At 48.9% G+C, this 12272-nt stretch overlaps 1 protein-coding gene across 2 annotated transcripts in view; it reads left to right on the top strand.

Moving 5' to 3' along the window:
- Positions 1-12272, top strand: part of LOC140403854 (myosin-9-like) — a 226312-nt gene that overhangs the window by 86481 nt on the left and 127559 nt on the right. For both annotated transcript variants that reach the window (XM_072492056.1, XM_072492055.1), the window contains exon 4: positions 1190-1217. In XM_072492056.1, the coding sequence (XP_072348157.1) occupies positions 1190-1217 (28 nt within the window). The remainder of the gene's footprint in view (positions 1-1189; positions 1218-12272) is intronic.

Genomic DNA, 12272 nt, shown 5'->3' with positions numbered 1-12272 from the left:
AATTCACAGGCTTCAGCTGCAGCAGCCGACTTTTATATTCATTTTTTGTAAATTGGAACAATGTTGTTGCATGGCACATTTAATCAAAGAGACCAAAGCCCATGTCATTGTCAGACTCTTCAGATTCTTCGTCTCTTCTCTTCCTTTTTCTCTTCAGCAACAGGGGCAGCGGTGAAAATGACTGCTGCAGCAGCTGGGGCACTGCTACCAGCACCAACGTTGCAGATTGAAGTCAATATTATTGAAGTCAAACTATTGAAGTCAATATTAGCCAATGCCTTGCAAACAGACTAGGCCAGAAATGCTCAATGGTCTCCCCAAGTGTTTTAATCAGGACATTGAGTTTGTTTTCAGTGAAAGTGATCTCGTCGTCGTGCTGGACGAGCGCGCTGTAGATACAGGCGAGTTCCGAGGTGGAGGCCATGGCACTGGATCTCTGCGGGTGGGTCCGATGGTGCTAGTCGCCGGGGGGGAAACTAGGCCTTAGCTTCGTTCAGAAGAACCGAGCACTTCCAAACCGGGCAGAGCGAGCAGCAGCCGGCTTTTAACTATGCCGGCTGCGAGCGACTATTTTACCGTATTAAAAAAATACGGCCGCACTGCGCGTGCGCAGAGTTTTGCGCATGCGCACCGATGAGCGGGCACGCATGCGCAGTGCGGCTGAATTTTTTTAATATGGTAAAACGGCTGCTCGCAACCGACGTAGTTAAAAGTCGGCTGCTGCGGTTGTTGCGCGAGAATTTGAGCAATCGGGAGCGCCGCAACCCTCCTGACCTGCCCACGACACACCTGCGGGTCGCGCCCCCGACTTTGAAGATCACTGACCAAGACAATCACTGAAAAAGGCTACGTTTAACATACCACTGCAAAATCTGCAGACTTTGGACCTTTTTAACATGTACCTTTTCAACAGTAACTCTTTTAGGTATTTTAAAAGAGAATTTGAGTAGCAAATGGCAGTTTAAGGTGAGAAACAAATTTTCTGAAGTGCTTGTGAGCAATTGTTTGCAGAGCTGAGATGAGAACTAATTCAGTTTTAAAACGTCTACATGATTATGCTAAATAATTCCATTCTAAGCATGTTTGAATGTTTGACAGCAATATTGCGATGAGTTGCCTCGAGGGTAGAATGGGATAACAGATTTAAAAAATGGGAATTTAATAACACATTTTGTTTGTTTCATTTCAGATCGGGAGGACCAGTCAATCCTGTGCACGTAAGTAATTTTCGTTTGCTACTTTTAATCTCGATGCATGGTTTTTATAAGGCACTTTCATTGCAATAATAATAATCGCTTATTGTCACAAGTCGGCAAAGTTTCCTGTTTTCCATTTTGGAAGAAGTGAAGTTAAGCTGCAGATCTTTGCCAGTCGGGGATTATGTCATTAGGCGAGAATTGTTGCCAATTCGCACCGGAGACGCCAATAATGTTGCTCTTTTTAACTGGATACTGATAGTTATTAATGATATTGCTTTTCAGAGTCACCAGGTATCAAATGGTACCACCACAAGGTTAGCTGGATATCGCTCAAAGGCCCAACAACCAGTTAGTTAGTTCAAGTTCAATGATAGTTTATTTACACTTAGTTTATTAGAATTACTTCGATATGCAACATAAAACACTACAAGTTAAATTACACCTAACACTACAACAACCTGTACTTAACTTCAGGCACCTGGCTTTATGCAGAGGAACAAGGCCTTTGTTCGGATCTTGCGTGGCTGGGTCTCGAGAAGTGATTTAGTTTCTGCTGGGCTCATCCGTCTGGTCGCGATCGTTGGTCTTGAACATGCTTCTGGTCGTGGTGCTGCAATTGGTTTTGGGCACAAGCCTGGGGCCAAGAGAGTGCCGGTGCGCCGGGGCCAAAACAGACTGAACACATGGCAGTGTCTCTTTTTATCCTTCGGAGGTTTTGCACTCTTTTGGGCGGTCCTTAGCTTTGGACCCAATGATTTGGCAGGCTTTGATTACTGCCTTTGATTTTAGCCAATAAAGGGGCAGGTGCCTTGATGGCTGGGCGTGTCCTGAGCGGTCATTGACCGTGGCTGTTTCGGCTTCCTGGGTGAAGGGAGTGGCGCTGATGAGTCTGTACCTGTATCTGATACCTGAGTACAAGTCTTTTGTTCTGGGGAAATGGGCCATTAGAATGAAAATCGGCTGGGGGTTTCGATAGTGGCTGGTTATCTAGTGGCAAATATACACTTAAGCTCTGAGTTCGTCTGGATCCTGCATTGGCCATATTTCCCGTGATTCTTTGCAAGTGGCCATGTTCCCCTTTGTAAGTGGCCATCCCAGATGGCTACAGAATCTGGCCTTGAGGATTAAATTGAATGTAACGTGTGCTTCTTAAAGCTTTTTGACAGGAAAGTTGAAGAGTGGTAAAACGGTCTAAGGCAGTACTAATGGAATCTCTAGGCCACTCTGACATTTAAGGAGCCAGTTGTTCTGCCAGCAGGTCTAGGAATGTCCAGAAAGGCACTGCCACATCAACTTTGTTGTTTTGCTTGGAACTCCTAGAACTACACCACGAGGACCCTATTATTCATGACTGAATCAAATCCAGCCTCACCACCTCAAAAAAGGTTCTCTTTTCAAAGCCCACTTTGTGGATCCACTTTGTGGATCTGAGTGAGAATTACCACGGTTGCTCGGATCCAGGAAATCATCAGGGATATCCTCTACATTTTCACCCTGAGACGTTGTCATTTTTATATTTGTGACCTGGTCCAATCACCCAAAGGACCCTCAACTTGTAGCCATGTATTTGTATTTGAGGCTTTTCAGGTCCCCTTCACCGTGATATTTTGTTTCTGCATCTTGGATCTCATAGAAACACACAAAATCCTGATGGGACTGATCAGACTAGATACGGGAAGAATGTTCCTGACGTTGGGGACGTCCAGAACTAGGGGTCATATCCTAAGAATAAGGGGTAAGCCATTCAGAACTGAGATGAGGAAGAACTTCTTCTCTAAGTTGTGGAATTCTCTACCACAAAGCTGTTGGGGCCAGTTTGTTCGATATATTCAAGAATGATCTGGACATGGCCCTTGTGGCTAAAAGGATCAAGGGGTATGGAGAGGAAGCAGGAGTAGGATATTGGATTTTCATGATCAGCCTTGATATTGAATGGTGTTGCAGGCTCGAAGGGCCAAAAGGCCTACTGCACCTATTTTCTATGTTTCTATTACCCTCACAGGCAAGTTTTAGGTCCTTACATTAAGAGCCATCTCTTGGCATGAGAAATAGTTGAGAATGGAGCCCAGATAGAAAACAGCAGACTGTCTGTTATTCATATTAGCTACTGAATCTATCCTGTCTCTCCTCGGGATTTTTTTTTCATTTTCAAAAATCAGAAGAACGTCCCATAGAATCCCTATAGTGCAAAAGAAGGCCATTCAGCCCATCGAGTCAACACCAACCCTCTGAAAGAGTACTCCACCCAAGCCCACTTCCCTGCCATTTTCCTATAACGCTTTAACCTAACCTACACATCCCTGGGCACTAAGGGGCAATTTAACGTGGCCAATCTACTTAACCTGCACATTTTTGGACTGGTAGGACACTCGGAGCACCCGGAGGAAACCCACGCAGACACGGGGAGAACGTGCAAACTCCGCACAGACAGTCATCCAAAGCTGGAATTGATCATAGAATAGATCATACAATTTACAGTGCAGAAGGAAGCCATTCGCCACATCGAGTCTACACCGATCCTTGGAAAGAGCACCCCACTTAAACCCACACCTCCACCCTATCCCAGTAACCCCACCTATAAGGGCAATTTAGCATGGCCAATCCACCTAACCTGCACATCTTTGAACTGTGGGAGGAAACCGGAACACCCGGAGGAAACCCACGCAGACACTGGGAGAACTTGCAGACGCCGCACAGACAGTGACCCAAGCCGGGAATCGAACCTGCGACCCTGGAGTTGTGAAGCAACCGTGCTAACCACTGTGCTATTGTGCCACTCCAGGTCCCTGGTGCTGGGAGGCAACAGTGGTAACCACTGTGCCATCATGCTCCTCTGCATTAGATTTGAACTAGCTATTACATTTTTGGTCTGGGGAGACTGTGGCAAAGTGGGAATATCACCTGACAAGTAATCCAGAGACCCAGGTTAATTCTCTGGGGACAAAGGTTCAAGTCCCATGGCAGCTGGTGAAATTTAAATTAAATTTTTTTTTTTTATTTTTTTAAATATGTTTTATTGAATTTTTTTCCCCAAACAACAATTTTTCCCCTCTTACAAAGCAAACGCAACAATAACAATACAGAAATTTTTAACAATACACAAGTAACAAAATCCTTTTATCTTTGACCTAAACTAAACTAAACCCCCCCCCCCCCCCTTCCCCCTGGGTTGCTGCTGCTGGTCATCTGTCTTCCCTCTAACGTTCCCCTGGGTAGTGGGGAAATGGCTGCCACCGCCTGGTGAACCCTTGAGCCGATCCTCTCAGGGCAAACTTTATCTGCTCCAGTTTAATGAACCCCACCATATCATTTACCCAGGCCTCCAGTCTGGGGGGGTTTCGCCTCCTTCCACATGAGTAGGATCCTGCGCCGGGCTACTAGGGACGCAAAGGCCACAACGTCGGCCTCTTTCGCCTCCTGCACTCCCGGCTCTTCCGCAACTCCAAATAGAGCTAACCCCCAGCCTGGTTTGACCCGGGCCTTCACCACCCGCGAAATCACTCCCGTCACTCCCTTCCAATACCCTTCCAGTGCCGGGCACGCCCAAAACATATGTGCGTGGTTTGCCGGGCTCCCGCCACACCTCCCACATTTGTCCTCCACTCCAAAGAACCTGCTCAATCTTGCTCCCGTTATGTGTGCTCTATGTAGCACCTTAAATTGAATCAGGCTAAGCCTGGCGCATGAGGAAGAGGAATTTACCCTGCTTAGGGCATCAGCCCACATACCCTCCTCTATCTCCTCCCCTAGTTCTTCTTCCCACTTTCCTTTTAGTTCGCCCACCGACTCCTCCCCCTCTTCCCTCATCTCTCGGTAAATCTCTGACACCTTGCCCTCTCCGACCCACACCCCTGAAAGCACCCTGTCCTGTATCCCCTGTGTCGGGAGCAACGGAAATTCCCTCACCTGTTGTCTAGTAAACGCCCTCACCTGCATATATCTCAAGAAATTTCCCCGGGGCAACTTATACTTTTCCTCCAATGCTCCCAAGCTCGCAAAAGTCCCATCTATAAATAAATCTCCCACCCTCCTAATTCCCAACTGGTACCAACTCTGAAATCCTCCATCCATTCTTCCTGGGGCGAACCTATTGGTTGTTCCTGATTGGGGACCCCACCAGGGCTCCCCGCACTCCTCTCTGTCGCCTCCACTGTCCCCAGATATTCAATGTTGCCGCCACCACCGGTTTCGTGGTAAACTTTTTAGGTGAGATCGGTAGCGGCGCCATCACCAGCGCCTCTAAACTCGTCCCTTTACAGGACTTTCTCTCCAGTCTTTTCCACGCCACTCCCTCACCCTCCATCATCCATTTACGTATCATTGCCACATTGGCAGCCCAATAGTAATCGCCCAAGTTCGGTAGTGCCAATCCTCCTCTGTCCCTACTACGCTGAAGGAACTCCCTCCTTACTCTCGGAATTTTCCCTGCCCACACGAAGCTCGTGATGCTCCTGTCTATTTTATTAAAAAAGGTCTTGGTGATTAGTATAGGGAGACATTGAAATACAAATAAGAACCTCGGGAGGACCATCATCTTAATTGCTTGCACCCTGCCCGCCAGCGATAGAGGCTGCATGTCCCACCTCTTGAAGTCCTCCTCCATTTGTTCTACCAACCGTGTCAGATTAAGTCTGTGCAAGGTTCCCCAGCTCCTAGCGATCTGAATCCCCAGGTATCGGAAGTTTCTTTCCACTTTCCTTAGAGGCAAGCCTTCTATCTCTCTACTCTGGTCCCCTGGATGTATCACAAATAATTCGCTCTTCCCCATGTTTAGCCTGTACCCCGAGAAATCCCCGAACCCCCTCAAAATTCGCATAACCTCTATCATCCCCCCCCCCCCGCTGGGTCCGACACGTATAACAATAGGTCATCCGCGTATAACGAGACTCTGTGTTCTTCTCCCCCTCTAATCACCCCTCTCCATTTCCTGGAGTCTCTCAACGCCATGGCCAGAGGTTCAATTGCCAACACGAACAACAGTGGAGACAGCGGGCATCCCTGTCTTGTTCCCCTATATAGTCGGAAATACTCCGATCTATGTCGACCTGTAACTATGCTTGCCGTTGGAGCCCCATAAAGAAGTCTAACCCAGCTAATAAACCCGTTCCCAAACCCAAACCTCCTTAACACTTCCCATAAATACTCCCATTCCACCCTATCAAATGCCTTCTCTGCGTCCATTGCCGCCACTATCTCTGCCTCCCCCTCCACTGTGGGCATCATTATTATCACCCCTAATAGTCGTCGCACGTTAACATTCAGTTGTCTCCCTTTTACGAACCCTGTCTGGTCTTCGTGCACCACCCCCGGGACACAGTCTTCTATCCTCGATGCCAGTACCTTTGCCAACAATTTGGCGTCCACGTTCAATAATGAAATGGGTCTATAGGACCCGCACTGCAACGGATCTTTATCCCTCTTCAAAATTAACGATATCGTCGCCTCCGACATCGTCGGGGGTAGAGTCCCCCTTTTCCTGGCCTCATTGAACGTCCTCACCATCAACGGGGCCAACAAGTCCACATATTTTCTGTAATACTCCACCGGGAACCCGTCTGGTCCTGGGGCCTTCCCTGCTTGCATGCTTCCCAGTCCCTTAATAACCTCGTCCACCCCAATCGGTGCCCCCAGGCCTACCACCCCCCCGCTCCTCCACTTTCGGGAACCTCAATTGGTCCAGGAACTGCCGCATCCCCTCCTCTCCCTCTGGGGGTTGAGACCTATACAGTTCCTCATAGAAGGTCTTGAACACCTCATTTATCTTTCCTGCCCTTCGCACCGTGTCTCCCCTTTCGTCTCTAATTCCTCCTATCTCCCTCGCTGCTGCCCTCTTTCGCAATTGATGAGCCAACAGGCGACTAGCCTTTTCCCCATATTCATACCTCCTCCCCTGTGCCTTCCTCCACAGTACCTCCGCCTTTCTGGTGGTCAGAAGGTCAAATTCCGCCTGGAGTCGTCTCCTCTCCCTGTACAATTCCTCCTCCGGGGTCTCTGCAAATTCCCTATCCACCCTTAAAATCTCCCCCAGTAATCTTTCCCTTTCCTTGGCCTCTGTTTTCCTTTTGTGGGCCCCAGTGGAGATCAGCTCTCCTCTGACCACCGCTTTTAGTGCTTCCCATACCACTCCCACAGGGACCTCGCCGTTGTCATTGACCTCCAGGTATCTCTCAATACACCCCCGCACTCTTGCACACACTCCCTCATCCGCCATCAGTCCCACATCTAATCGCCAGAGTGTTCTCTGCTCCCTTTCCTCTCCTAATTCCAGGTCCACCCAATGTGGGGCATGATCTGAAACCGCTATGGCTGAGTACTCAGCTTCTTCCACCCTAGAGATCAACGACCTTCCCAAAACAAAAAAATCTATCCGGGAGTACACTTTATGGACATGGGAGAAGAAGGAAAACTCCCTAGCCCTAGGTCTAAGAAATCGCCATGGATCCACTCCCCCCATTTGGTCCATAAACCCCTTAAGTACCTTGGCCGCTGCCGGCCTTCTTCCGGTCCTTGAGCTGGATCTATCTAGCCCCGGGCCCAGCACCGTATTAAAGTCCCCTCCTAAAATCAAGTTTCCTACCTCCAGGTCCGGAAACGCCCCAGCATCCGTCTCCTAAATCCCGCATCGTCCCAGTTTGGGGCATACACATTAACCAACACGACCTCCATTCCCTCCAGCCCGCCACTCACCATTACATATCTACCTCTGCTATCTGCTACGATGTTCTTTGCTTCAAATGCTACCCGTTTCCCCACCAAAATGGCCACCCCTCTATTCTTTGCGTCCAGTCCTGAGTGGAACACCTGTCCCACCCACCCTTTCCTGAGCCTAACTTGGTCCGCCACCTTTAGGTGCGTCTCTTGGAGCATAACCACTTCTGCCCTTAGTCCTTTCAAATGCGCGAGCACTCGGGCCCTTTTTATCGGTCCGTTCAGGCCTCTCACGTTCCACGTGATCAGCCTCACTAGGGGGCTACCTGCCCCCCTCCCGTGTCGACTAGCCATTACCTTCTCTAGGCCAGTCCCATATCCCGCCTCCGCGCTCCCGCTCGCTCCCCCAGCGTCGCACACCATCCCCGCCCACCCACTCTTTAGCCATTTCCTTTTGGATTTCCGCAGCAGCAACCCAGTTGTTTCCCCCCCCCCCCCCTCCCCGCTAGATCTCTTTCTAGCATGATTGCTCCCCCATATTACTTCCGTAAGTCAGCTGACTTCAACTGACCCCGGCTACTCCTGCTCACTCCTCGACCCCCCCGTGTGGGGAACTCCCATCCGCCTTGCGCCTGTCTTCCCGCCTTATTCTTTCTGGCGCGGGAACATCCCTTTACCTGACCCGCCTCTTATGGCGCAGCTCCCTTTCCCCTCCCCCTCCCCTTCCCCATTCTCCAACTGTGTCCCATCTTTCCCCCCTCACCGGCGCCCACATTTCCCCAATGTCTCCCCCCTTCCCAATTTACTTCTCAATTAACTTCAACCATAACATTAACAATAACATTTCCTGCAGCATCAGTCCCTCAGTTCCAATCCAATTTCTCTTCTTTGATGAAGGTCCATGCTTCCTCCGCCGTCTCGAAATAATGGTGTCTCTCCTGATACGTGACCCATAGTCTTGCCGGCTGCAGCATCCCGAACTTCACCTTCCTTTTATGCAACACCTCTTTGGCTCGGTTGAAGCTCGCCCTCCTTCTCGCCACCTCCGCACTCCAATCCTGGTATACCCGTACCACTGCATTCTCCCATCTGCTACTCCGCACCTTTTTAGCCCATCTCAGGACCTCTTCTCTATCCTTAAGGCGGTAATATCGCACGATTATCGCCCTGGGTGGTTCTCCCGCTTTTGGTCTTCTCGCCGGAATCCGATTTGCCCACTCCACCTTCAAGGGGCCCGTAGGGGCCTCAGCATCCATCAGTGAGCTCAGCATCGTACTTGCGTACGCTCCACAGTCCACTCCTTCCACACCCTCAGGGAGACCCAGTATCCGAAGGTTCTTCCTTCGCGCTCCATTTTCTAGGGCTTCGATCCTTTCAGTACACTTTTTATGAAGTGCCTCGTGCGTCTGTGTCTTAACCGCCAGGCCCAGGATCTCGTCCTCAATATCTGTCACCTTCTGCTCCACCACGCGGAGCTCTGTCTCCTGGGTCTTTAATGTCTCCTTGAGCCCCTCAATTGCCTGTAGCAACGGGGTCAGCACCTCCCTCTTCAGCAGCTCCACGCACCGTCTCACAATTTCATCCTGCTCAGGCCCCCATGTCGCCTGCGCTTTCTCCGCCGCCATCTTGTACTTCTCTCTTTCTGACCCTTTGGTCGACGATTCCTTGCGCTGCAGCCGCCGCCGCCGGTTTTTTCCTCCTTCGTTTGGGGGGGACTCCCTTCTCACACACCCCACACCGGGTTGCGTCGTCGAAAAATTCCCCGTTGGGGCTCTTAAAAGAGCCCGAAGGTCCGTCGGAGCTGGAGCCGCCGAAACCTGCGGCTAGCTCGGCATCACCGCAACCGGAAGTCCCTTCAGTGGCCTTGATGAGGTCTTTTCACAGTTGTTCCCTCTGCTGCTAGAATTCACTTTTGACACACGCCCTCAGGTCAGCTTGCAGCTTTAAGCTTGCCCTTCCCCCGCCTGCATGCTGGAAGAGGCCCTGTTTATCCTGCAGTTGCAGCCAAATCTTTTACTGTTTCTGCCGTGTCTGGCAACCCAGAGACATACCCTTCCTGGGGGACACTGTCGGGGGAATATTGCAGCCTTCTTCCCACACCGGGAAATGTCAAACAAATGCCGTGGGGGCCCTGTAACGAGCCCAAAAGTCCGCTCCAAGCAGGAGCTGCCGAATATACGACCTAGCTCTGCATAGCCGCAACCGGACGTCCCAATTTAAATTAAATTAATAACATTCGGGAATGGAATAACAGTGACCATGCAACTACCAGATTGTCGTTAAAAATCCATCTGATTCACTAATGTCCTTTTAGGGAAGAAAATTTGCCATCCTTACCTGGTCCAGTTTACCTGCGACTCTAGAATCACTGCAGCGTGATTAACTGCCCGCTGAAATGTCCTAGCAAGTCATTCAGTTCAAAGGGAAATAAGGGCCACAACAAATGTCTTGCCAGTGCACCCTCATCCCATGAAAGAATATTTTTTTATAAACCTTTGGTTCATCTATCAATGAAGTAAAGTTGTCGTAGTCCCAGATGACCATAGGCTGCTTTCCCCTTTGAGGGGGAAGAGCTGACTGGTGATGATCTAACCTGAGGATCACCACACCTCATGCGAGGGGCAAGGTTATGGCCCTGCCCGAGCACATTTCAAATTTACCCTGATTTCCATTTTATTGATGTCTGGTATACTTGTTAGCCAGGTAGTGACTGATAGAATTGGAGTCTAATCTTTACACATAGCTATCATTTACAGAGGCGCACATTACAAACACACATCTTCAGACTATATGAGCAAAAGTGAATCCTCTGTGAATGTCCAGCACCTGACTATAATTAAGCAGTCAATTAAAAAACAATTAAAAGTAACAGTCTAGTTTGTCCTGGGAACCTATTACTTGTTCCACCATCTGTGTCAGTAATTAGTTCCACATACATGATACTGTTTAACATTCTCCTGAGAGTGGCACGGTGGCTCAGTGGTTAGCACTGCAGCCTCAATCCGCCGAGGACCCAGGTTCAATCCCGGCCCTGGCTCACTGTCCGTGTTGAGTTTGCACATTTTCCCCGTGTCCGCTTGGATCTCACCCCCACAACCCAAAGATGTACAGGATAGCTTGGTTGGCCACTTAATTTGAAAATTGCCCCTTAATTTGAAAAGGGAGAATTGGGTACTTTAAATTTAAAAGAAGTTTTTTAAAAAAAAGTATTAAAAAGACATTCCTCTCGTGTGTCATTTCTGTTGTTCTTTATTTGTAAGTGTGACCTCTTGTTAATGCAGTCGAATCAACAGATGAATGTAATTTACTGTAATGTAAATTTGCAATCTACATGCTAACCTGCATCTAAAGTTAATTTTTTAGGCATTTATCCAAAATGTTCCTGATGGTCAGCACCGGAATTTTCATAATACCTGTTGCATAGTATTTGCTTTTAGCATGCCTGTGCCTGGTCTTCCCAGGAAAGCCACTGCAACGACCATTGAGAAGGGCATTCCAAGAGCTCAATTTTTTTTTGTGAATTGAGAGGTTTAATTTAGGACCAGAAGCAAAGCTTGTTGACAGTGCTTTGTTTCACACAGCTTTAGACAAAAACTTGTCTGGTTTTACAGTGTACCCAGTTAAAATGGCTAACTCCCGATTTAGAATGGCTAACTCCCGATTTAAAATGGCTAACGGCAAAGGCTGATGGGAAAGTCAGCCAACAGGACACAAACAAGCAGCTGCGGGTTGAGTGTGTATTTACCTCTGGAAAGTGCCAGACAAGATCGATACCGGCAACCATCAGCATAACAAAACACCAGCCATCTGCATACTAATGAGCAATCCCCGGGAACAATGAGTAACATTTAGATACATAAAGCCAACCCAGACTCGTCGGCGCCAGCAGGAGCCTACACAAAGGGAGGTGAACGACCACCTCAAGACCGCCCATCGATCAAGGAATCGCTCCAGCATTGGAGAAAATCGAACCAAGTGATTGGGACAAAGTCCAATCACTTGGAACCAGGTACAGGGTACGCCCCGAAAGGCGGGAAGCCCCTGGGGACTATAAGAATAGAGGCCAAGTTCAAATTGGCCCTCTGCTTCTCTTCTGGACCGGGTCACTCAGCAACGCGAACCATCCCTTGACAGTGACCGGTCCAGCCATCGCTGAAATCCAGTAAGTCTTACTTCAACGATCGCTACGAGATAGGTGCTCCTAGCTACCAATGTGTACCAACTTCGAATCCCGCAGGCTCAGAACCCGAACGAAAGGCCATTCGTTTCCCTGACCTGGTGGGCCAGTTCCGAGTTAAGTTAAGCCAATGCCTGCTAGTCGTAGAAGTAGCTTAGACGTAGAATTTATGCATGAGTAGTGATTACTGTGTATAATAAATGTGCTTTGATTTAAATCTTACTAAGCGGTGTATTGGATTATTGATC

This window comes from Scyliorhinus torazame, chromosome 29 (genome assembly GCF_047496885.1).
Source record: "Scyliorhinus torazame isolate Kashiwa2021f chromosome 29, sScyTor2.1, whole genome shotgun sequence".
Classification (NCBI taxonomy): Eukaryota; Metazoa; Chordata; class Chondrichthyes; order Carcharhiniformes; family Scyliorhinidae; genus Scyliorhinus; species Scyliorhinus torazame.
Note: the sequence above shows the minus strand (reverse complement) of the source record. Positions and strands in the feature narration are given on the sequence as shown.